This window comes from Cebus imitator, unplaced genomic scaffold, assembly GCF_001604975.1.
Source record: "Cebus imitator isolate Cc_AM_T3 unplaced genomic scaffold, Cebus_imitator-1.0 Scaffold164, whole genome shotgun sequence".
NCBI lineage: Eukaryota > Metazoa > Chordata > Mammalia > Primates > Cebidae > Cebus > Cebus imitator.
Window position 1 is genome coordinate 252,302 of NW_016107479.1, and position 23,516 is coordinate 275,817.

General features: G+C 35.5%; 1 protein-coding gene across 47 annotated transcripts in view; it reads right to left on the bottom strand.

The window, feature by feature from the left end:
• Window positions 1-16,555: 16,555 nt before the first annotated feature.
• PTPRD (protein tyrosine phosphatase receptor type D) overlaps window positions 16,556-23,516 on the bottom strand; it is a 2,344,803-nt gene continuing 2,337,842 nt past the window's right edge. For 42 of the 47 annotated variants that reach the window (XM_037744085.1, XM_037744087.1, XM_017544042.2 and 39 more), the window contains 2 exons: window positions 20,159-20,294; window positions 16,556-18,274 (listed from right to left, as the gene is read on the bottom strand). In XM_037744085.1, coding sequence (XP_037600013.1) covers window positions 18,206-18,274; window positions 20,159-20,294 — 205 coding nt within the window. In that variant the 3' untranslated portion in view covers window positions 16,556-18,205. The remainder of the gene's footprint in view (window positions 18,275-20,158; window positions 20,295-23,516) is intronic. The other 5 variants (XM_017544071.2, XM_017544068.2, XM_017544074.2 and 2 more) reach the window with 2 other exon arrangements.

Below are 23,516 nucleotides of genomic sequence, written 5' to 3' on the forward strand. Positions count from 1 at the left end.
TCTGACCTCAGAGTAAAAGCTTTAAGTCCTTAGCTATTGAAAATAATGTTAATTATGGGGTTTTCATATATGGCTTTTATTATGTTGAAGTGGTTTCTTCTATTCCTAGTTTGTTAAGTATGAGTATATATTGTTTGAAAAAGTGTTGAATTTTGGCAAAAGCTGTTTCTGCATCAATTGAACTGATCATGTGGCTTTTTCCTTTCGTTTTGTTAATGTGATGTATTACATTCATAAATTTTCGTATGTTGAAGTATTCTTGCAGCATTCAAAGAATGAATGCCACTTTGTCATGGTATATAATCCTTTTAATACACTTCTGAATTCAGTTTGCTAGCATTTGGTTGAGAATTTTTGGATTAATATTCATAAGGAATATTCTTGTAGTATCTTTGTCTGGCTTTGGTATCAGGGTAATGTTAATCTCATAGAATCAGAAAGTGTCCCCTCCTTGTCATTTTTTTTTTTTTTTTGGAAAAATTTGAGAAGGATTAATGTTCTTCATTCACTCATGAAGACAATAGGTCTAGGGATTTTCTTTGTTGGGATTTTTTTTTTTTCCTACTGATTCAATCTGCTTACAAGTTACAGGTCTACAGTGTAGTCTGGTTAGGTTTTGTGTTTTCAGAAATTTGTCCATTTCATCCAGGTTACTCAATTGATTAGTATAAAATTGTTAATAATTCCAGGCTGGAGTGCAATGGCATGGTCTCAGCTCACTGCAACGTTTGTCTCCCACGTTCAAGTGATTCTCATGCCTCAGCTGCCTAAGTCACTGGGATTGCAGGTGTGCACCACCATGCCTAGTTAATTTTATGTATTTTTAGTGGTGATGAGGTTTCACCATGTTGACCAGGCTGATGTCAAACTCCTGACCTCAAGTGATCCACTCATGTTGGCCTCCCAAAGTGCTAGGATTACAGGTGTGTGCCACGGCTCCCAGCCTATTTTTGTATTTTTTATTTATCTGCGCTCTTTATTGTTTCTTTCCTTCTAGCCTTTGGTTCAGTTTATTCTTGTTCTAGTTCCTTAAGTTGTAACGTTAGGTTGTTGATTTGATATTTTCCTTATTTTTTAATGTAAGTGTCGATAGGCATAAATTTCTCCCTTAGCACTGCTTTTCCTGTGTCTTAAAAGTTTTAGTATGTTGTATTTTTGTTTTCATTTATCCCTAAGTATTTTCTAGTTTTTCTTGTGATTTCTTCTCTTACATATTTGTAGCTTAAGAGAGTGTTACTTAATTTTTACAATTTTATGAATTTTTCAGTGTTCTTTTCCTTTTGTTGATTTGTAACTTTATTCTATTGCAGTCAGAGATGATATCTTGTACAATATGTATCATTTAAAATTTACTGAGACTTAATTTGTGGCCTAACATATCGTGTATACTGGAAAATATCTAATGTATACTTTCAGTAAATATATGTGGGGTATGTTTGAGTAGTGTTGTGCATACGTTTGTTAGATCTAGTTTATTTACTGTGTCAGGTCTTCTATTTTCTTACTAATCCTCTCTCTGGCTGTTCTATTCATGATTGGATTATTGACATCTCCAACCATTAATGTAGAAATCTCTACTTCTCCAATTTTGTCAAGTTTTACTTTATATGTTTTGATTGTCTATCATTAGGCGCATAAATATTTATAATATTTGTTGTATCTTCCTGCTTTATTGAAACTTTTATTAAGACATATTTTTGTCTCTCAATTTCTTACATAATAGACTTTAAGTCAAAAAAGGTATGAGAGTCCTTTTTTGACTTAAAGTCTATTATGTGAGAAATTAGCATAGCATCTTCTGCCTGTTAGTTACTATTTGGATGAAATACCATTTTCTGTCCTTTCACTTTTAATCTTTTTGGTTCCTTAAATCTCAAATGAGTTTTATAGACAATACATAATTGAATTATGTTTTTAAAATCCAGTCTGTGAATGTCTTTCAACTGGACAGTTTAGTTCATCTACATGTAAAATAATTACTAGTAAGTAAATCCTTCCTTCTGTTATTTTGGTATTTGTTTTCTACATGTCTTGCAGCTTTTTTTGTCTCTCATTTTCTGCATTTCTGCCTTTGTGTTTAGTTGATTATTTTGCATTGAAATGTTTAAATTCTTTTTCATTTCATTTTGCCAATATTCTATAGCTGTTTTCTTTTAGTTACCATGAAGATTACATTTAACATCCTAAAATTACACACTCTAAACTATGGCATCTTAACTTGAATAATATGAAAAAACTTCATTCCCTTAATGGCTACATCCTTACCTCTTGCAGTTATTCATGTCACGAAATTATATCTTTATACATTGTGTGCTCCAAAACACAAACTAATAATTATTCTATATGCATTAGTCTCTTAAATTATGTAAAAAATAATGATTTACAAACCAAAGTTCCAATAATGCTGGCTTGTAGGCAAATAATTGTTTTTAAAATGTATTAGTCTCTTAAATTATGCAGAAACCAAAAAGTGATGTTACAAAGTATTTTTGCAAATAATGCAAGATTTTATAACTACGCATGTATCTACCGTTAGTGAGATCTTTCTACAGCTTCAAGTTACTTTTTAGTGCCTTTCATTTCACTCATTATGACCACTTTGGTATTTCTTGCAAGGCAGATCTAATGATAACCCACGTTTAGCTTTTGTTTATCTGAGAATATCTTAATTTCTTCTTCACCTTTGAAGGACAGTTTTTTTTTTTTTCCTTGGATCTTTTAATGATTGGTTTTTTGTTTTCCTTTTAGCACTTTGAATACATTGGCCCACTGCCTTCAGGCCTTTGGCTTCTTATGAGAAATCTGGATAATCTTATTGTGGATCCTTGTATGAGACAAGTTGCATCCCTCTTGCTGTTTTCAAGTTTCTCTTTTTGTCTTTTGAATGCTTGATTATAGTGTGTCTTGATGTAGTTTTCTGTTTTGTCTTATTTGGAGTTTCTTTGATGATTATGTATGTTATGAAAATTGGCCACAACCATCCTGGACATCGAAGCAAGACCCTGTCCCTAACAAAAACATTAAAAAAACAACCACCAAAAAAAACTAGCCAAGTGTGGTGGTACATGCCTGCAATATCAGCACTTTGGGAGGTGGAGGTGGGAAGATCACGTGAGTTTGAGGTTACAGTAAAATATGATTGCACACTGCACTCCAGCTTGGGTGATAGAGCAATAGCCTACCCTTAAAATAAATACATAATTTAGAATACCAGTGTTGGAAAGTTTTCAACCATTATTTTTTCAAATATTTTCTGTACCCCAAATATTCTATCTCTCTTCTGTTTCTGAGACTTCCACAATGTGAATGCTTCTCTGTTTGATGGAGTAACACAGGTCCCTTAGGCTCTGTTCACTTTATCTTTTTTCCTTGTATTTCTAATACTCAATAATTTCCATTGTTCTATCTTCAGTTTTGTTCATTTTTTTTCTTCCACTTGCTCAGATCAGCTTTGAATTACTCTAGTGAATCTTTCATTTCAATTATTATACTTTCTAGCTCACAGAATTTCTTTTCTTTAGGTTGTCAGTCTCTTTATCAACATTTCCATTTTGTTGATACATTGTTTTGTTTTGTTCTGTTTTACCTTCTCCACAACTTCTTTAGTTGAGTATCTTTAAGAGTATTATTTTAAAGATTTTATCAGTAGATCCTTATATGCCTTGTACTTTTTTAACTCTGGAAATCAGATTCTTTCTCTACTCCTGGGTTTATTGCTTTTTGTTATCATTTTTGTTTGTTGTTTTTGTTTTCTTGATTGTTGTATGTTCTCTGTGCCAGTCATCAGTATAAAGTGTAAACTTAAGGTCTTCTTAGGATTTTCTGATTCTTTGTTTTTTTCTGAGTATGTATGGTCACTTTCCAAATTTTTTGTATGCACAATTTTAATGTTTTCATTTTTTTTTTTCTTTTAACTTTAGGTTCTGGGATACATGTGCAGGTCTTGCAGGGTTGTTACATAGGTGTATACGTAACCAGGTGGTTTGCTGCCTCTATTCCATCTTCATCTATATTCGGCATTTCTCCTCATGTTATCCCTCCCACCCCCCACTGTACCTCCTGTAGCCCCCCAACTGCCCCCAGTATGTGATGCTCCTCTCCCTGAGTCCACGTGTTCTCATTGTTCAACACCTGCCTATGAGTGAGAACATGTGGTGTTTGGTTTTCTGTTCTTGTGTCAGTTTGCTGAGAATGATGGTTTTCAGATTCAACCAAGTCCCTACAAAGAACACGAACCCATCAGTTTTTATGGATGCATAGTATCCTATGGTGTATATGTGCCACATTTTCTTTATCTAGTCAATCATTGATGGGCATTTGGGTTTGTTCCAGGTCTTTGCTATTGTACACAGGGCCGCAGTGAACATACGTATGCATGTGTCTTTATAATAGAATGCTTTATAGTCCTTTGGGTATGTACCCAGTAATGGGATTGCTGGGTTAAATAGAATTTCTATTTCCAGATCCTTGAGGAATTGCCACACTGTCTTCCACAATGGTTGAACTAATTTACACTACCACCAACAGTGTAAGAGTGTTCCTATTTCTCCACATCCTCTCCAGCGTCTGTTGTCTCCAGATTTTTTAATGATTGCCCATTCTAAGTGGTGGGAGATGATACCTTAATGTGGTTTTGATTTGCATTTCTCTAATGACCAGTGATGATGAGGCATTTTTTCATATGTTTGTTGGCCTCGTATATGTCTTTTTTTGAGAAGTGTCTGTTCATATCCTTCACCTACTTTTGAATGGGTTTGTTTTTTTCTTGTATACCTGTTTTAGTTCTTTGTAAGTTCTGTATATTAGCTCATTGTCCGATGGGTAGGTTGCAAAAATTTTTTCCCATTCCGTTGGTTGCTGGTTCACTCTAATGATTGTTTCTTTTGCTGTACAGAAGCTCTGGAGTTTAATTAGATCCCATTTGTCTATCTTGGCTTTTGTTGCTATCACTTTTGGTGTTTTAGTCATGAAGTCCTCTATGTCCTGGATGGTTTTGCCTACGTTTTCTTTTAGAGTTTTTATGGTGTTATGTTTTATGTCTAAATCTTTAATCCATCTGGAGTTAATTTTAGTGTAAGGTGATAGGAAGGGGTCCAGTTTCTGCTTTCTGCATACTGCAAGCCTGTTTTCCCAACACCATTTATTAAACATGGAGTTGTTTCCTCATTACTTGTTTTTGTCAGGTTTGTCAAAGAGCAGATGGTTGTAGATGTGTAATGTTGCTTCCAAGGCCTCTGTTCTGTTTCATTGGTCTATGTGTTTGTTTTCGTACCAGTACCATGCTGTTTTGATTACTGTAGCCTTGTATAGTTTGAAGTCTGGCAGTGTGATGCCTCCAGCTTGGTCCGTTTTGCTTAGAATTGTCTTGGCTATGCAGGCTCTCTTTTGGTTCCATATGAAGTTTAAAGCGGTTTTTTTAAGTTCTGTTAAGAAGGTCATTGGTAGCTTGATGGGGATAGTGTTGAATCTATAAATTACTTTGGTTAGTATGGCCATTTTCATGATATTTATTCTTCCTAACCATTAGCATGGAATGTATTTCCATCTGTTTGTGTCCTCTCTTATTTCGTTGAGCAGTGGTTTGTAGTTCTCCTTGAAGAGGTCGTTTGTTAGTTGTATTTCTAGATATTTTATTCTCTTTGTAGAAATTGTGAATCGGAGTTCACTCTTGATTTGGCTCTCTGTTTGTCTGTTATTGGTGTATAGAAATACTTGTGATTTCTTCACATTGTTGTTGTATCCTGAGACTTTGCTGAAGTTGCTTATCCGTATGAGGAGATTTTGGGCTGAGATGATGGGGCCTTTTAAATATACAATCATGTCGTCTGCAAATAGAGACAATTTGACTTCCTCCTTTCCTAATTGAATACCCTTTATTTCTTTTTCTTGCCTGATTGCTCTGGCTAGAACTTCCAATACTATCTTGAATATGAGTGGTGAGAGAGGGCATTCTTGTCTAGTGTCTGTTTTGAAAGGGAATCCTTCCAGCTTTTGCCCATTCAGTATAATATTGGCTGTGAGTTTGTCATAAATAGCTTTTATGATACGTTCTATCGATGCCTGGTTTATTGAGAGTTTTTAGCATGAAGAGCTGTTGAATTTTGTTGAAGGCCTTCTCTGCATCTGTTGAGGTAATCATGTGGTTTTTGTCTTTGGTTCTGTTTATGTGATGGAATATGTTTATGGACTTGCATATGTTGAAGGAGACTTGCATCCTTGGGATGAAGCCTACTTGATGGTGATGAATAATCTTTTCAGTGTGCTGCTGCATTTGGTTTGCCAGTATTTTATCGAAGATTTTTGCATCTGTGTTCATCATGGGTATTGGCCTGGAGTTTTCTTTTTTTTGTTGAGTCTCTGCCTGGTTTTTGTATCAGGATGATGCAGCGCTCATAAAGTGAGTTAGGGAAGATTCCCTCTTTTTGTATTGTTTGGTATAGTTTCAGAAGGAATAGAACCAGCTCCTCTTTATACATCTGGTAGAATTCGGCTTTGAACCCATCTCAACCTGGACTTTTTTTTGGTTTGTAGGCTATTGATTGCTGCCTCAACTTCAGCCCTTGTTATTTGTGTATTCACAGTTGCAGCTTCTTCCTGGTTTATTCTTGGTAGAGTGCAATTGTCCAGGAGTTATCTATTTCTTCAAGATTTACTGGTTTGTGTGTATAGAGTTGTTTGTAGTAATCTCTGATGGTAGTTTGTATCTCTGTAGAATCAGTGGAGATATCTCCTTTGACATTTTTTATTGCATCTATTTGATTCTTTTCTTTTTTATCAATCTGCCTAGTGATCTACTTTGTTGATCTTTTCAAAAAACCAGCTCCTGGATTTATTGAGTTTTTGAAGGGTTTTTTGTGTCTCTATCTCCTTCAGTTCTGCTCTGATCTTAGTTATTTCTTGTCTTCTGCTAGCTTTTGAGTTTTTTAATCTTGATCCTCTAGGTCTTTCAATTTTGATGATAGGGTGTTGATTTTAGATCTTTTCCTGTTTCTCATGTGGGCATTTATTGCTATAATTTTCCCTCTTGACACTGCTTTAAAGGTGTCCCAGAGATTCTGGTACATTGTGTCTTCATTGTCTTTGGTTTCAAAGAACATCTTTATTTCTGCCTTCATCTCATTGTTTATCCAGTCAACACTCAGAAGCAGATTGTTCAGTTTTCAAGTAGTTGTGCAGATTTGAGTGAGTTTCTTAATTCTGAGTTCTAATCTGATTGCGCTGTGGTCTGATAGACTGTTTGTTATGATTTCCGTTCTTGTGCATTTGCTGAGGAGTGATTTGTTTCCAATTATGTGGTCAGTTTTTGAGTAAGTGCAGTGTGGTGCTGAGAAGAATGTATATTCTGTGGATTTGGGGTGGAGCATTCTGTATATGTCTATTAGGCCCACGTGGTCCAGCTCTGCATTCAAGTCCTGGATGTCCTTGTTAATTTTCTGTCTCGTTGATCTGTCTAATATTGACAGTGGAGTGTTGAAATCTCCCAATATTACTGTGTGGGAGTCTAAATCTCCTTTTAGATAGTTAAGAACTTGCTTTATGTAACTTAGTGCTTCTGTGTTGAGTGTGTACATATTTAGGATAGTTAGCTCTTCTTGTTGGATTGATCCTTTTACCATTATGTAGTGCCCTTCTTTGTCTCTTTTGATCTTCGTTGGTTTGAAGTCTATTTTATCAGAGACTAGGATTGCAACCCCTGCTTTTTTTGTTGTTCTCCATTTGCTTGATAAACCTTCTTCCATCCCTTTATTTTGAGTCTGTGTGTGTCTTTGTATATGAGATGGGTTTCTTGAATACAGCACACCAATGGGTCTTGACTTTTTATCCAGTTTGACAGTCTGTGTCTTTTGATTGGGGTGTTTATTCCATTTACATTCAATGTTAATATTGTTATGTGTGAATTTGATCCTGATATTTTGTTACTGGTTGGTTTTCTTGCCTGTTACTTGACTCAGTTTCTTCATCACATTTCTGATCTTTGCCATTTGGTGTTCTTTTGCAGTGACTGGTACTTGTTCCTTTCCATGTTTAGTGTTTCTTTCAGGAGCTCTTGTAAGGCAGGTCTGTTGGTGACAAAATCTCTCAGTAATTGCTTGTCCGTAAAAGATTTTATTTTTCCTTCACTTGTGAAGCTTAGTTTGGCTGGATATGAGATTTTGGGTTGGATGCTCTTTTCTTTAAGAATGTTGAATATTGGTCCCCATGCTCTCCTGGATTGTAGGGTTTCTGCTGAGAGACCTGCTCTGAGTCTGATTGGCTTCCCTCTGTGGGTAACCTGTCCTTTTTTCTGGCTGCCTGTAGCATTTTTTCCTTGATTTCAACCCTGGTGAATCTGACAATTATGTGCCTTAGGGTTGCTCTTCTTCAGGAGTATCTTTGTGGAGTTCTCTATATTTCTTGTATTTGAATGTTAGACTGCCTTGCTAGGCTGGGGAAGTTCTTCTGGATAATACTCTGGAGCATGTTTTCCAGCTTGGATTCATTGTCCCCGTCATATTCAGGTACACTGATCAAGCGTAGATTAGGTCTTTTCACATAATCCCATATTTCTTGAAGGCTTTGTTCATTTCTTTTCACTTTTTTCTCTTGTCTTGCTTTCTCTTTTTATTTCATTGAGTTGAGCTTTAATCTCATATCCTTTCTTCTGTTAGATCAATTCTGCTGTTAAAACTTGTGTTTGCTTCATGTAGTTCTCATGCTGTGATTTTCAACTCCATCAAGTCATTTATGTTCTTCTCTAAGCTGGTTATTCTAGTTAGCATTTCAGCTAGCCTTTTTTTCAAGGTTTTTAGTTTCTTTGCTTTGGGTTAGAACGTGTTCCTTTAGCTCAGAAAAGTTTGTTATTACCTACCTTCTGAAGCCTGTTTCTGTCAATTTGTTGCACTCTTTCTTGGTCATGTGTGTTACCCTGTTGATGAGGAGTTCTTATCCCTTGAAGGAGAAGAGGCATTCTGATCTTTGATGGTTTCATCTTTTTTGTGCTGGTTTTTTCCCATCTTTGTGGATTTATCTAGCTCTGATCTCAGGGAGCTGCTTGATGAAGTGCTTGTCTGCCTGTTAAGGTGCTGCTGGGTTTCCAAGGACTCCCAATATTTTCATTCTGAACATTGGACTCCCAAAATGGAAAAAAAAGACCACTGGCTCTCTAAATGTCTTGAATTCACTTCAGCTTGAGAGAGAGGCTTGCAAACATAGGACAAACAACAACAGCTCCCTGCCTGTTTTTCACACCTCTGTGATTAAACGTAGCAATTGTTGGTCAGAACACAGATTCCTGCTATTTGGAGAACAGGGTCTTTTTTTTTGTTTATCCTGACTGCTGTGTACATGTTACTCCAGGAACACATGCATAGCTGCCATTGGGCTGAGGGTGGGGGATGGGTGTCTGCTACTGTGCAAAGAGCTGCAATGGGCTAAAATTAAGTACAATTTACTGTCAAGCTTTCTCTTTGAAGTTGCAAGACTTCCATGGACTCCAGAATTCCAAAATAGTTATGTCATATTCTGTCAGTGCAATTTTTTTCTAGATAGGGAGAGAAATTACTAGGGCTTATTCCACTATCTTCCCAGAATCCTCTTTAAGATTTCTGTTTTTTACTTTCTACATGACATGTTCATAGTCAACAGACTTCGTACTTTTAGTTAATTATCTCCCGAATGATATAAATCTAGTATTTATCCAGCCATACTCTCATGCTTGTCTGTTAGCCAATAGCCCACAGTTTTGAACTTACTTGGATATAGGTTAGCAGCACAATCTAGAATCAGGAAACACACATTTTTTATTTAACCTCTGTGCAGTTCAAACCCAATACTTGAACTTTCATGACCTAACCCATAGTAAAAAAAGTTCCTATGTTTTGTCTATCTCCTCTATCTCCAGTTCTCAGTAGAAAGAAAAGGTTTATAATAAAGAAATCAAGAGACAAAAATGATTTTGGTTGCACCAAAATTAAATAAGAAAAATTTATGTAATAAATGTTAGCCTCATTTAATAGCTTACCCAGCTATGAATGAGTAGTCCCTACCCCATAAAAATTATATGTAATTGCATGTCATTCCCAAGATCCTCTGAGGTCTAACAGTGAGCTGGAACCTGTATATCAACAAACACAGCTAAAAACTTGATTTTTTTGTTTTACATTTTCATCAGTAATTTTCAGTTTAACCCTATGATTACATACCTGCCAGCTGCCCAAAAGAATAAGTGGTCTGTAGCCTTGTTAGCCGTTCTTCACAATGATACTTATCATTAGCTGGACATCCTTCTACATTTCAACTTTAAGGTCTTTAAGTGGAATTTTAAGCACAGTTTTTTTTTTTTCTCTCTCATTTTCAGTAATGATACAGAGCAGATATTCACCATCCCAAGTTTGGTAGGCTTTTATATTTTTAAGACTAATTTATTTTAGCCATGTGTGTATACATGTGCATAGGTAAGAGTCATTAATAAAATTGTATTAACATATACAAAAAGGAAAAAAGTGCATGAAAGTAAAGGTACAGCTCCACAGTTTACTAAAAAGCAAACCCCTTTGAAATGACATGTAACTAAAAAAAAATTACCAGTACAACAGAAATTTTCTTTTTGTCCTCTTAATCAGTACCTACCTTTCTGTTCCCCAAAACTACCAGATATTATATAGTATACATTTTTTGTGTATGGCACTTTTTGCTGAATGTTATGTTGGCCAAACTTATTCACTGCTGTATAGTGTTTTATTGTGTCATTATAGCACCATATATTCATCCATTCCGTTGTTGACAGACACCCATGTTGGAGTTCTTGTCTGTGTGATTAATAAGGCAATGGACAAACTGTTATTTATGTCTCTTGTTCACACATGCATGCATTTCTACTTGTTACATATCTACAACAAGTATAGCTACTGAATAAGATATGCTAATATTCTACTTCAATATGTAATCCTCAATAATATTTCAGAGTGCTTATAAAATTGCACTCTAGCAAGCAGTGTGACAGAAGTATTACTCTACATTTTCACTAACACTTGATATGGTTAGTCTGTTAAATATCAGCTGTTCTTGTGTGTAGTTGTGTCACATTGTAGCTTTAATTTGTGTTTTCTTCATTACTTGTACAATTGAGTAGTTCTTCACGTATTTTTGAGCAATTTATCCTTTTTCTGTGAAATATCTATTCAGGCCTAATGCCTACTTACATTGAGCATTGTGGCTTTTTCTTACTGATTTATGTGACATGGAACCTTTGTTACAATGGGTAATATTGGTAAGAGTTGAAGCACTATTCTCCTTTCAAATTCCTGATGTAAATGATTTGTCCAGTGCTTCTGTTTAAATCATTTTGCTGGACTTTTTCATTGCCTTTCAAATAACCAACTTTTAACTTTAATCTATGTTGCTATATTCTATTGAATATTTATTTTCAATTTCAGTATTTTTGTTCTCTTGTCTTTTTTATTTCCTTCTTTCTTGAGGGGTAGTTAGCTATTGTTTTTCTAATTTGTAAAAACCAAGATCATTAGATTTTAGCCTTTCTCATTTTCTAACATATGCATTTCAGCCTGAAACCCCAAAATTATATTTAGAGTTTCGCAATCTTAGAGCTGAAATTTCTTAATTGCATTGTGATTTTTTTCTTTGACCTACTGACTATTTAAAAGTTATTTCTTAATTAGTACATAAAGAGTTTTCTAACCACTTCAGTTATTGATGTCCAGCTTAACTATTACTGTGGCCAAACAACGTACTCCATATTATTACAGCTTTTCAAATATGTTGAGACTCTCTTTAAGGTCCAATTTCTAGTTAATTTAGGTAAATGTTTTAAATGCTCTTGAAAATAATGTATGTCTTTAATTTATCAAATGTAGTCGTCTACGTAGCTCACTTAGGTAAATTTTGTTAATAAGCTTGTTCACATCTTTTATACCCTTACTGAAGTTTTACTTGGTTGGTTCATTTTATCAGTTAATAAGAGAAGTGTTTTAAAATCTCCCGTAAGTGTTGTGAATATGTTTGTAGCTCCTTTAAGTTCTATTTTTGTTGTCTACATTTTGAGGCCATGTTAAGAGGTTCATACACACACAGAATTGTCACATCTTCCTGGTGGATTGACGTTTCTTTTCCATTGGAAATGGACTGTTTTATTATTTGGTAATGCTGTGGTCGATATTACTATAACTCAGTATAGCTTTCTTTCGGCTATATTTGCATAGTATAGCTTTGACATCCTTTTACTTTTAGTAGTCTCATGTTCTTACAAGGATTATTTAGCTAGGCTAAAAATATGTATCTTTAAGTTGAATAGACTTCATTTACATTTGCGGTAATAACTGTTTTAAATTTTAAATCTATCATAGTATTTACTTTCTATTTGCCCCACCTGTCCTAGGTTCTCTTTTCTCTTCATTCATCCCTTTGTAAATCGATTTTTAAAAAATTATTCCATCTTCCCACATATTTCAAAGCACCCACAGTGTGCTATTTTGAAATAGTTATCGTAAAAATTTAAGAAAATGTACAAAGTGCAGCAATAAAATTTTATCACACAGTATCATTTCATAATGGTATTTCTTTCAAGTAATTTCTTTGTTTCCAGCTGTGTACATAATTTTATATCCTTTCTTGAAAAGGATATTACAGTTTTTAATGCAGCCACATCTTTTTTTCGAAAACATTATTTAATAGTGAAATGCTAATGCATTATAAATGGCATTACGGTGTGTATGTAAAATATATGTAAAATTATGTGTAACATATACAATACACATATGTTTTGTATATGTAAAACATTTTTACATACATACAATTTTACATATTTTAAGTCTCTGTACTATTCAGCACAAGATTTCACAGGTCTTTGCCTACTATATTTCCTTAAAATTTGCAGACAAATTTTAAATATTATAAAGTTAAATATTTTTCAGATTTATAATTTTACACGATTATAATTGGTAAAATTCTCACTATAAAGTTTAATCATGGATACAACTAAGTGTAAGTGTCCCAAAGTTATAATTGGTTATTAACTAATACGGTGTAACTTATAATTTGTTATTAATGCTGTGTGTGTATACATGTATAAAATCAGGTATTTTGCTATTCTTCGTATTCCATCAGATGTCTGTTTAAGGTTATGAAGCACAAAGTCTCAAATCTGATACACTTTGAACTTTTTGTCCCATTTTTACATAATCAATCAACAGGGTAGTCATATCTGCAGAAGTAAAAGCCCATTAGGTGAAGTGGAAAAACAGAGGAGTCTGATTGATCATTCAATAACAGTAGTTCCAAAATAATGTTTGGATAATGGAATTGTGTTATTCTGTTACTATTTTAAACAAGCAGTTTCAACATTACCAAGCACACCTGTGCTTTGCGTTACCTTAACTAATTAGGCTGATCAGCAGCCCGTTGTTGGTCCCATTATATTCATTGCTGTTTGGCAAGGGGACAGCCACCTGAAATCCTTCTGGATTTGATAACTCAATGCACACGTTCTTGCCTTCTGTCCATACTTTGCATTCCTGAGATGATCACTTACCCGAGACAGGTTCAATTAGGATCAAGAAGAATCCGATCCATTCTAGGACTTTGGATTGTGTTGTTGGGGGAAGGGAACTCTTCCACTTGTCTGCTCTGTGGTGTTATGATCCCAAAGCTTCCAGGGACCACAGAAAGGGAGTTGAAAACTGACACTGTGAGAGTAGAAATCAGGCTGGATGGTGGGAAGAAACATTAACTCCTGAAGGCATCACCTGAGCCCTGAATCCAGTTATGCTTGAAGATGATGTATTTCTACTCTTTTAGTATGCGTCCATTCCTTATATTTTAGTATGCAAGTCAGTAAACACCTTTCTTTTCCTGTAGGCCAATTTCTGTCAGACTTTCTGTCACTGACAACTGATAGTCCTAACTTCAAGGATCCTACACATTGCTTCATAGCACTGGTCCAAGGTGATGTTACTATCACTTCAGGGCCAACCTCTCTCAGTAGGCTGTAGTCTGTACGCAAACAGCAGCAGCACGTCATTTGCTCAGAGCTGCGCTTCCAGTACCTAGAACTATTCTGACCCATTATTGGTACTTGATAATATTGAATGACAGAATAAATAACCCAAATCAAGTATTTTCTTAGCCATGTTCCCAAAGTTATTAATAAGTTAACTCTATGGAGCTATTTTTATGTGCTTGAAAGTTGATTCAAGGTGAAAATACATACGTACATACAGATGTACATATAGTTGTGCACTTAAATTTCTATATAGTCATCTTCCACAGAACTAAAGATTGCCCATGATCTCTGATATGAATGAAAACAATCCTCTTTCTTTGCTCTGTGAACTTGGAAAAAATCTATTTCTCTGAGTGTTGGCTTGCCAGTGAAAAGTGCTTTCCTCAGGGTAGATATTTGTGAACAGTAGTCCCTCGGTAAGCAGAAATGTTACTAGTACAAGGAACTAACTAGATAACCAGAAGAGAAGAGAGAACATATACTCAGTTCAAAACAAAAGTGCTTGCATGGACAAAAGCAAAGGCCAGGGCTGCATAACACTGACATTTTTATTAGAATTCATTTGTAACAAATGGAACTTGTGTCAGCAAAGAACTGATTTTCATACAGACTTCTTTCGCCACCAATGTAACGAAGTAAGAAAATAAAAAGCACGCCTTTCATTCTGTAAAACATTTACGCGTACTACTAATTAGAGGTAATTGTATTTTTTTAACAAGCCATTTTACAAGTTATTTTTTTAAGTTTTTCAGTCTAGGCATCCAAAACGAGAGCAAAGAACACAACTGTTATTATCTTTGTAAAGACACTCCAAGCTGGGATGGCAAAGCCACATAACGGATGGATAGAATGGATCTGTAGCCTTCTGATCTCTGCTGGAGTATCAGGGCACCCATAAACCCAAAAGGAACCGAAACCCAAAAAGAAAAACAAAAAGGGGATTAGAAATGAAAGGAAGGACTTGAAGCAAAACCGAAAATAAACAGGAAAGAAAAAAATACGTGCATTTTTTCCCTTCCTGTTTCTGTGTCGTGTTATTTACATACACACAAATGAATTTCCGAAGCAGTTTCTTACAGATGGGTTCAAGTAATATCATTATTGGGTGTAGAATCAATAGGGCAGTGCATAGTACAAAGGTATAGAAAGTGCAAAGTTCCCTAGAGGCCCTTCCCTCCCCTGGCTGTCCTCGCCGTTGTCTAACCATGCAAATCATTTTTAAAAAAGAGCTAAAATAAAGTTCTGTACAAATCACTTTTTATATATTTTGATTTTTTTTTTTACCATTGTAACTAATTACAAAATTATACATAACTACACGTACATAGGTAAATAATAGCACCGTACTGGTTATGATGATGAAAATAACTGGAAACTTGAAAGCTTGTGGTAATGGCAGATAAAGATGTTTACCTGGGAAATGAAAACTCGAATGGTTGTACAGAAAAGCACAGAGTGGAATGCACATCAATGACAGTAAGGGAGTTAGTTCTAGGAACAGCTCCTGAACAGTAAGATTCCTGCAATAGTCTCCGCCTCGTTCGTCTACAGTATGCATCCCATTCATTTTCTTCTTCTGATTATTGTCATCTTTCCCTTTGCCAAATGGGCAGTTTTTGTTTCAGGGAGAGAAGCTGCTCATTGGCCAATCATTTCTGGTGTGCAATGCTCCATCAGATTCTACATGTCCAACAAGGCATGTCTAGATGAGGCAATGTCTGTCTGACCCCCTTTGTTTAACTTAAAGAAAAGTATAGCACTGAGTAATCTGGCACTTGGATAAATCTCCAAAAGATACAAACTAAAAGAAAAGGATAACAGACCCACATAGTGCACATTCTTCTCTGGTTCTGATGTAGGTTAGAGAGTCTCATTCTGAGGTAGCCTTCTAGATACTTTTTTTTTTTAGTATTATATATATTTTCTTTTTTTTCTTTTTCTTTTTCTTTGTTTTTTACAAAAGTGCTCAAATACAATGCTTGCAAGTGTTTGGTCTCTTGGATTTCATTCTGCTAGCAATGGGAAAATGTGGAAAATAAAAATCCTTCCATGCAGAACATCTATGAAGCTAAAATTAAACCAAAGTAGTATACTCATACCAAAACTCTTTAAGAGTTCCTTGGATATTTTGAGGATTATTTAAAATCATGTAAAATGTGGCAAACTCATGCCATCATCCATGGCTTCCTATAGAAATTATGTTGGAAGAATTGGGGGATGGACATATATATATATATATATATATATATATATATATATATATATGTATATGCACGGTTTATTTCCCCTTTTAGAAAAATCCTAATGGAATATCAAATATATTCCAAAGTTGCCAATGATACTTGTTACTAAAATAAGTTTGGTGCAGTTACTGCATGTTCCAGAGCAGATTTGGAAGGGAATATAAATAAAACAAGTAGCTTTTTCTGATGTTGACAATTATAAAAGGAAGAAGGGCCCTGATTATCCAAGTGCTCTGGGCTGGTACAATCACTAACATCCCCGACTTGGCTGAAAACTAGGAATGCATATTATTCAAAGAGTTTTTTGTACATGTGGTAAACAGATAATGCTTTAATAGAAAGAGTAACAGATACAAACAGTGAATGGAAATACGAACCAAAAGCTAAAAGGAAATGCTATTAAAATAGGCATCAATTATAAGGCACTCTAAATGCAAACCTAAAACCAAAACGAAACAAAGTACAGCACTTCCCAGGAATGCTGTATGCCACAAAATGTTTCTGACTGAACAGAGTAACATGAATTTGGCTTTGCCCCTGTTACATATCATAAATGCAAATTTCATAGCACATACTATAGACAATATACGATTGAATACACTTTTTTTAAACAACTTGATAGGCTGATATATTACAACATTCTCCCCTCCTAAAGGGATATGCACTGACCTTTCCCACATGCACACCTCTTAGCTATTTAATAATTTTTATTGCACTAGAGTGTTAGAAATATTGAACTTTGTTGGAAGCCTGGCTAACGAAACAGAATTTGTGAATATGATTGGGTGGGCGGGGGGGGGGGGGGCAGACTGGGTAGGAAGTTAGGGGGTGAGGTTTGACAATCACTGATGTGCATTCCTCGCTTCCCTTAAAAAAAATGAAAGTTTTGTGATAGTAAGAAATACCAATGTGTCATAAAATTAAGAATAAATGGAAAGAGATGTTTACAATAGCTTTTTTACATTTAAAAAAACCAAATAATGGAAGAACTGACTGATAGCTGTATCTACTTTTTGTGTGGACAAACTGTCTATATATACATAGACACCCGTATAAAATATGGATATATATGTATATATGTTAGCAGCAACTTTATACTTTGCGCCTCCCTGTTGATTCCAAAAACAAAACAAAATAATAATTCTCTTTATTTGAAGAGAATGGGTACGTTCTCACCAATCAAAACTGAACAGAAGTGTAAAAGTAATATATCTGACGAGACTGATACTGTAGATTGAGTATTGCACAAAAATGTGCAAATTTTCAAATTATTTGAGATTTCTACAGCAAGATATTACAGATAACAGTTCTACAGCTTAAAAAAACCTACGATTTGGAAATAAAAAATGAAGTTATGTCACTTTTTTAAAATTCACTTTATCGAATGATACATTTTGTTAAAAAAAAGTTTACACAGTTAGAAATGAAGCACAGGTCAGCAGTATCTTTACAATACTAAAAAACTAAATTAAGGACTTTCTTCTTAAACATCCCCCCCCCCACTTTCCCCCTAAAATGTTATTATGAGCTGTATGGTGGGAAGGGGTGATGTCAAAGCAGAGTCCATTTCATTGTGAGAAGCCACACTGGCACCATCTTGAGCCGAACTGCAGCCTTCTGGCAATTTCTCCTTGCGCCTTTCAAGCAATCCTGAATAAGATGGTGGTTCTTTGCTGTGATGTCTTCTTCCCTTGATTTTGAATCCTTGAGGTATCTGTAAATAAAATCCTTCAGATGCCTCATCAGTCAGGATTCTCTCCATAATTTTTCTGGTTAGATTATTAAACTGTGAATTCTTGGTCCACCTGTAATAATTTGTTTTTAATTTGTTTTGTGTGTAATAGTCCCACTAAGTAGTTGTTAGCTAGAAGTTAAGAAGGACTTCTCAAGTGCCCTGTATGGCTCAGAGGAGACTCCATGGATATTGAAGGGCCTGTAGTAAAAATCCAGAATGGGTCAGGGGTTTCTACGTTGCATAGTGGTCAAAGCTGCCCAGGTACTCTAGTGCGGCTCGATAGCAAAACTGATACTGATCCTGTAGGAGACAAGGAATGGGGAGAAACAGAAGAAGGGACCATGAGTATACTTTAATAGAAAAATAAATGTCAATATTGGATAACAAAATTACATCTATATAGGGGCAAGATCAGTACTTTCGTCAATCGATTTCATCCTATGACCAGCTCATTACAGTGAACAAAGAAAAAGTAGCCACATGGGGTGTTTATCGACCTCACTGATCAATTTGACTAAAATTATCTCTCAATTCCAAGCAGTGGTAGGTTGAGTGAACATTACCTTCCCAGACAAGTGTTTTCTGAGTAGTAGCACAAAATTACCACCAACTGAACACATAAAGTTCTTACGTGCCTTATAAGCAGTTAATGATCAAAGTCATCTTTTACAATTATCTGCTTATTTGTGTTAACTGATTCTCAGTTTAAATATTTAAAATCTTTAATATTTGTGATAAATTATTCTCAGTTTAACTATTTCTCAGGACAAGCTGCCCTGAGAAAAAATCTGGATTTATCTTCTGAGCTACTGCCAGCAGAATTTTGAATTAAGGAAAAACACGATTGGACAGTAGAGCCTGCATTGAGAATCCCTCACAGTCGTTTACGATGTTCATATGTAAGTGAGAGAGACAGCCAAAAGGTAGCTGGTGCGGCACACAAGTCCATTTACACAGGGCACTGGACTGCCAAGCTTTTCATCCCTGAAAACGGCATCACAAGATTGGCTGCCCACATCCAAAAATACCTATGAATTCAGCTCAATTCTGTGTGATTGCTAGCTGTCTGTTTCAGAAAGGCACACACTAAAACAAAACATGACGAAACATGGCCTTTTTCAGACAAGAACACTATTATATTGGAATAAGTCAAAGTATTGTTGGAGAGATGGAAAAAGATGGTTTATATATAGATCTCTTTAGGGATGAGAAAAAGTAGGCTTTTTCCCCATAAAAGAAACCTATTTTCAGTAGCCAATCGGGCTGAAAGTAGATAGTTTCTATTTTGCTTAAATGTGCATTTTCGTACAATGCAAAATAAATGGTGTTTACTTTCCTGTCTTGTCACAGTAAGTTGCTTGCCTAAGTGTTAAGGCTTTTTAAATGTCCAGTTTCCTTCTGTCACCCCCAAGACCCGTTAAGTTTGTCAGGCTGACACAATGTTTTGAGTATTGCAAGTCAAATAGTTGCACTGGTTTGAAATCAATGCTTGGCAGATACTGTGGATGATAAAGTGAGGAGCACATATAAATTGTAGAATTTGGTGGCCTTCTGCAGAACATAAACTCTATCATCAGTAATAGTACCTTTAGATATGAATGCTCAAGAGACCAGACTGGCTCAATCATGAACTCATATCATGATGAGAAATATCTAAATTTCCATATTAATTATTGGCATATCAAATGAGGGACAAATAGAGTATCTGTAGGCTTATCTAGAATCAAAATGTTTTGAATGGTCATTGTTAAGACATGAAATATAGAGCTGCTGATATCTCTGTAGGCATACAAAGGGAGAATGAAGAAGTTAAATGGACTGAGATTATATTATGTGCTAAACATTATGCTTTCTATATATTTGTATATAAATTGTATACTATAGGAATATGAATATGATGAATTTTGTGAAATTGCCATTTTACTGGTAAAAAATGGTCCAACAGTGAAATTTAATATAGCTCAATCTAACATAGAATCTCACATAATTTCTGTGGCAACACTAAGACATTGATAATCTCACCCCATTTAAAAAAGGGAGGAAATGAGGTTCAAAATTATTAAACAGTTTGATGCTTGCCCCACGGTATGTACTGTCCGGTGTTGAGAGAGTCTGGGTTCCAGGAGGTCCTGGCTAGCAAAACGGAGGCTCCCGAGATGTGAAAAATGCAATGGATTTTCTCACCTCTGTCTGTACCATGGCTGGCCGCTGTGTTCTTAACATTTTGACAGTCTGGAAGATATCTACGACTCCTTCATATCTCATTCTTTCCAAAACAATGCTTAGTGTTATGAAGACTCCAGTTCTTCCCACGCCAGCGCTGCCACAATAACAAAAGCATCGTTACTGGGTGAGGTGCGCACCGTCTTGGCCACATTTGCTTGGGGGTGGACATACTGCTACTGGCTTCCACGTTCCACGTTTCTCCACAGCATGGAATGTGGAAGCTGGTAGCAGAATGTTCAGGAAAATGTGGCATCGTATTCACCAAATGATTACTCTTGGGATAGTGAGTTATAACAGCATGAGCAGTAAGCCTGATTAGGAGTAAGTCTGATAAAAGTCTTTTCAATAGGGACTTATACCATTTTAGAAAGACCAAGGAAACATAACAAATGAAAAAAGAAAGGGTAAACAACATACAGCTTCTAAAATTCAGAACTTGCCTCCTTAACGTCTTTAAAGTATGAAATAATTCAGACCAAGGTGAATGAATTTGGCATGAACTTTTCTAGCACTTTATTCACTTTTTATAGTTACCTAAAAAATGTACGTGATGCCCCATAACCTAGACATATTTGTTTATAACTATTCAAATGTTCATATTGGTTTTATTATGAGAAAGATTCTATAACAGGGTATATGTGTGTGTGATTTTCCCTCTGTCTTCAGGAGAGTTTATGATTATCCTATAAGTGTATGTACAGATGAAGTAATTACTACATTGCTTTCTTATTTCTTGAGACTTAACAACTTTCAACAGATTCTCACAGGGGTAACTAATCTTAAAAAACAATGGTTTTTTTAAGATTAGATCTCTAAACTTATCTACCGTTTTTACATGATCAGCAACTGAAACCCTCAGAACCTTTCTACCACATTAGAAAGGTGTTGAGTTTCTCTCTGCTGTCTTAACTGTTTTAAAGATAACTCCAGAACCTTCACATCGGCAAGAAAGAAAACTAATTCATAGGTTTTGTGCATTTAAGTAGGAAAGCATCTGGAAGTTGAGGTAATGCGGAATACAGTGAATAATGTGAAAAATCCCTATATTTCTGGATCCAAATTAAACAGCATGTGTAACACTTGGGCATGGGCTGTAGAAAATAGATGGAGTCATTTACTGGAGGATGTGGCTGACAGGCATATATAAATAGTGTGTCCCTTTATAAACGGGATTTCTACAGTCTAAACAGAAATGTTAAGTGAGCCTTCAAGATCCATGCGCAGACAGTCTTTAAGAAGTGATTTAAGATGTCCAGCAGCCGTGAAGCCTTTTGTTAAGATGAAGCAAATGACCTCGAAGGTCTCTTTTAACCTTGAAAGTCTTTTAGTTGTGAGAAACTGAGATTTCTAATCTCTTTGTTGAATGGTCTGGGTACTCTAGAGTCTATCTTAGCATGATTTGATAACTAACTCGAATGTAACAAAAACATTGGGTTTCTGTCTTTGTACTAAGTATTTTCAACAAAAGAATGGATACTGGACTTACAAGTTTTAAATTTATTGATTTTATCATCTTGGTTTAACAAGTTGTAAATAAGAAAAGTATTTTCAGAAGTGTTCTATGGATACATATATAGGTATATGAATCACAAGTCATAGCATGATACTAAAGGGAAATTGAAATCATTTTATGATGATAAAAGTAATGAGAATACACACGCAAAAACACATTGGTGTACCTATACATATGAGGATGCCTACAGCTAAGAATAGATAGTATTAAATTAAAGATACTCTTTTCCTAAGAGATTATATTAGAAAAGGTCAAATTAGCATTTGGGCAAATTATGAGTAAAGACAAAAGAAATATCCAGGTAATTCAGTCCCAATAGAAAGCATCTAGTTTGCCTAAATACAGACGTACATTGTTTTGTTGTGCTCTCCCTTATTAAGCTTTGCAGATAATGTCTGCGTCAATCTTTCACTGAAGAACTATATTGGTGCCATTTTTCCACCAGCACATACTCAGTTTGTGTCTCTGTGTGGCATTTTGGTAATTCTTGCCATATGTCAAATTTTTTCATTATTACTGTATCTGTTATAGTGATCTGTGATCAATGATCGTTGATGTTACCACTGTAATTGGTTTGGGGTGCCATGAACCATGACCATAAGACAACGAAGATTTAATTGATAAATGTGTGTGTTATGACTGCTCCGCCAATCAGCAGTTTCCCCATCTGTCTTTTTCTCCTCAGGCCTCTTGCATCAAACAGCCTCGTTGTGAGTGCAAAAAGTTCTTGAAGGAAATGAAAAGTGCTACTCCAGTGAACACAGGAAGGATAAGGAAGTAGAACAGCTTTTCTGCTGATACAAAGAAAGTTTTAAAGGTATGGATAGAAGATCAAACCATTTACAACATTCCCTTAAATCCAAGCCTAGGCCAGTGCAAGGACCTAAGTGTCTTTGATTGTACGAATGATGAGGTGAGGAGGCTGCAGAAGAAAAGTTTGAAGTTAGCAGAGGTTAGCTTTTGAGGGTGAAGGAAGGAAGCCAACCCTATAACATAAAAGTGTGAGGTGAAGCAACAAGTGCTGTTATGGAAGCTACAGCAAGTTATCCAGAAGCTCTAGGTAAGATCATTGATGAAGGTGGCTACATTAAACAACAGCTCTTTAATGTGGATGAACAGCATTCTATTAGATGAAGTGGCCATCTAAGACTTCCAGAGCTACAGAGGAGTCGTCAATACCTAGCTTCAGAACTCAAAGAACAGGCCGACTCTCTCGTTACAGGGTAATGTAGCTGGTGACATTAAGATGAAGCCAAAGCTCATTTACTGTTTTGAAAATCCTAGGGCTCTTGACAATTTACAATAAACATACTCAAGTGAAGGGAAGAGTTATACATCCCTCACTTTAAGTCAAAAGCTTGAAATAATAAGGAAGGCACATCAAACATCAAGACAGGCTGAAAGCTAGACTTCTTGTACTAGATAGTCCAGTTCCATAAATGGAACAAGAAAGCACGGATGACTATGTCTGTTTACAGCATGGTTTACTGACTATTTTGAGGCCACTCTTGAGACCTACTGCTCAGAATAAGAGATTCTTTTCAAGATATTACTGCTCATTGACAACATATGTTGTCACCCAAGAGCTCTAATGGAATGTACAAGGAGATATGTTTTCATGCCTGTGAGCACAATACTCATTCTGCAGCCCAATGGATCAAGGAGGAATTTCAACTTTCAAGTTTTATTTAAGAACTACATTTTATAAGGCTATTCCTTCAATAGATAGATAGTGATTTCTCTGATGGGTCTGGGCAAAGTAAACTGAAAATTTCCTGGAAATAATTTACCATTTTATCTGCT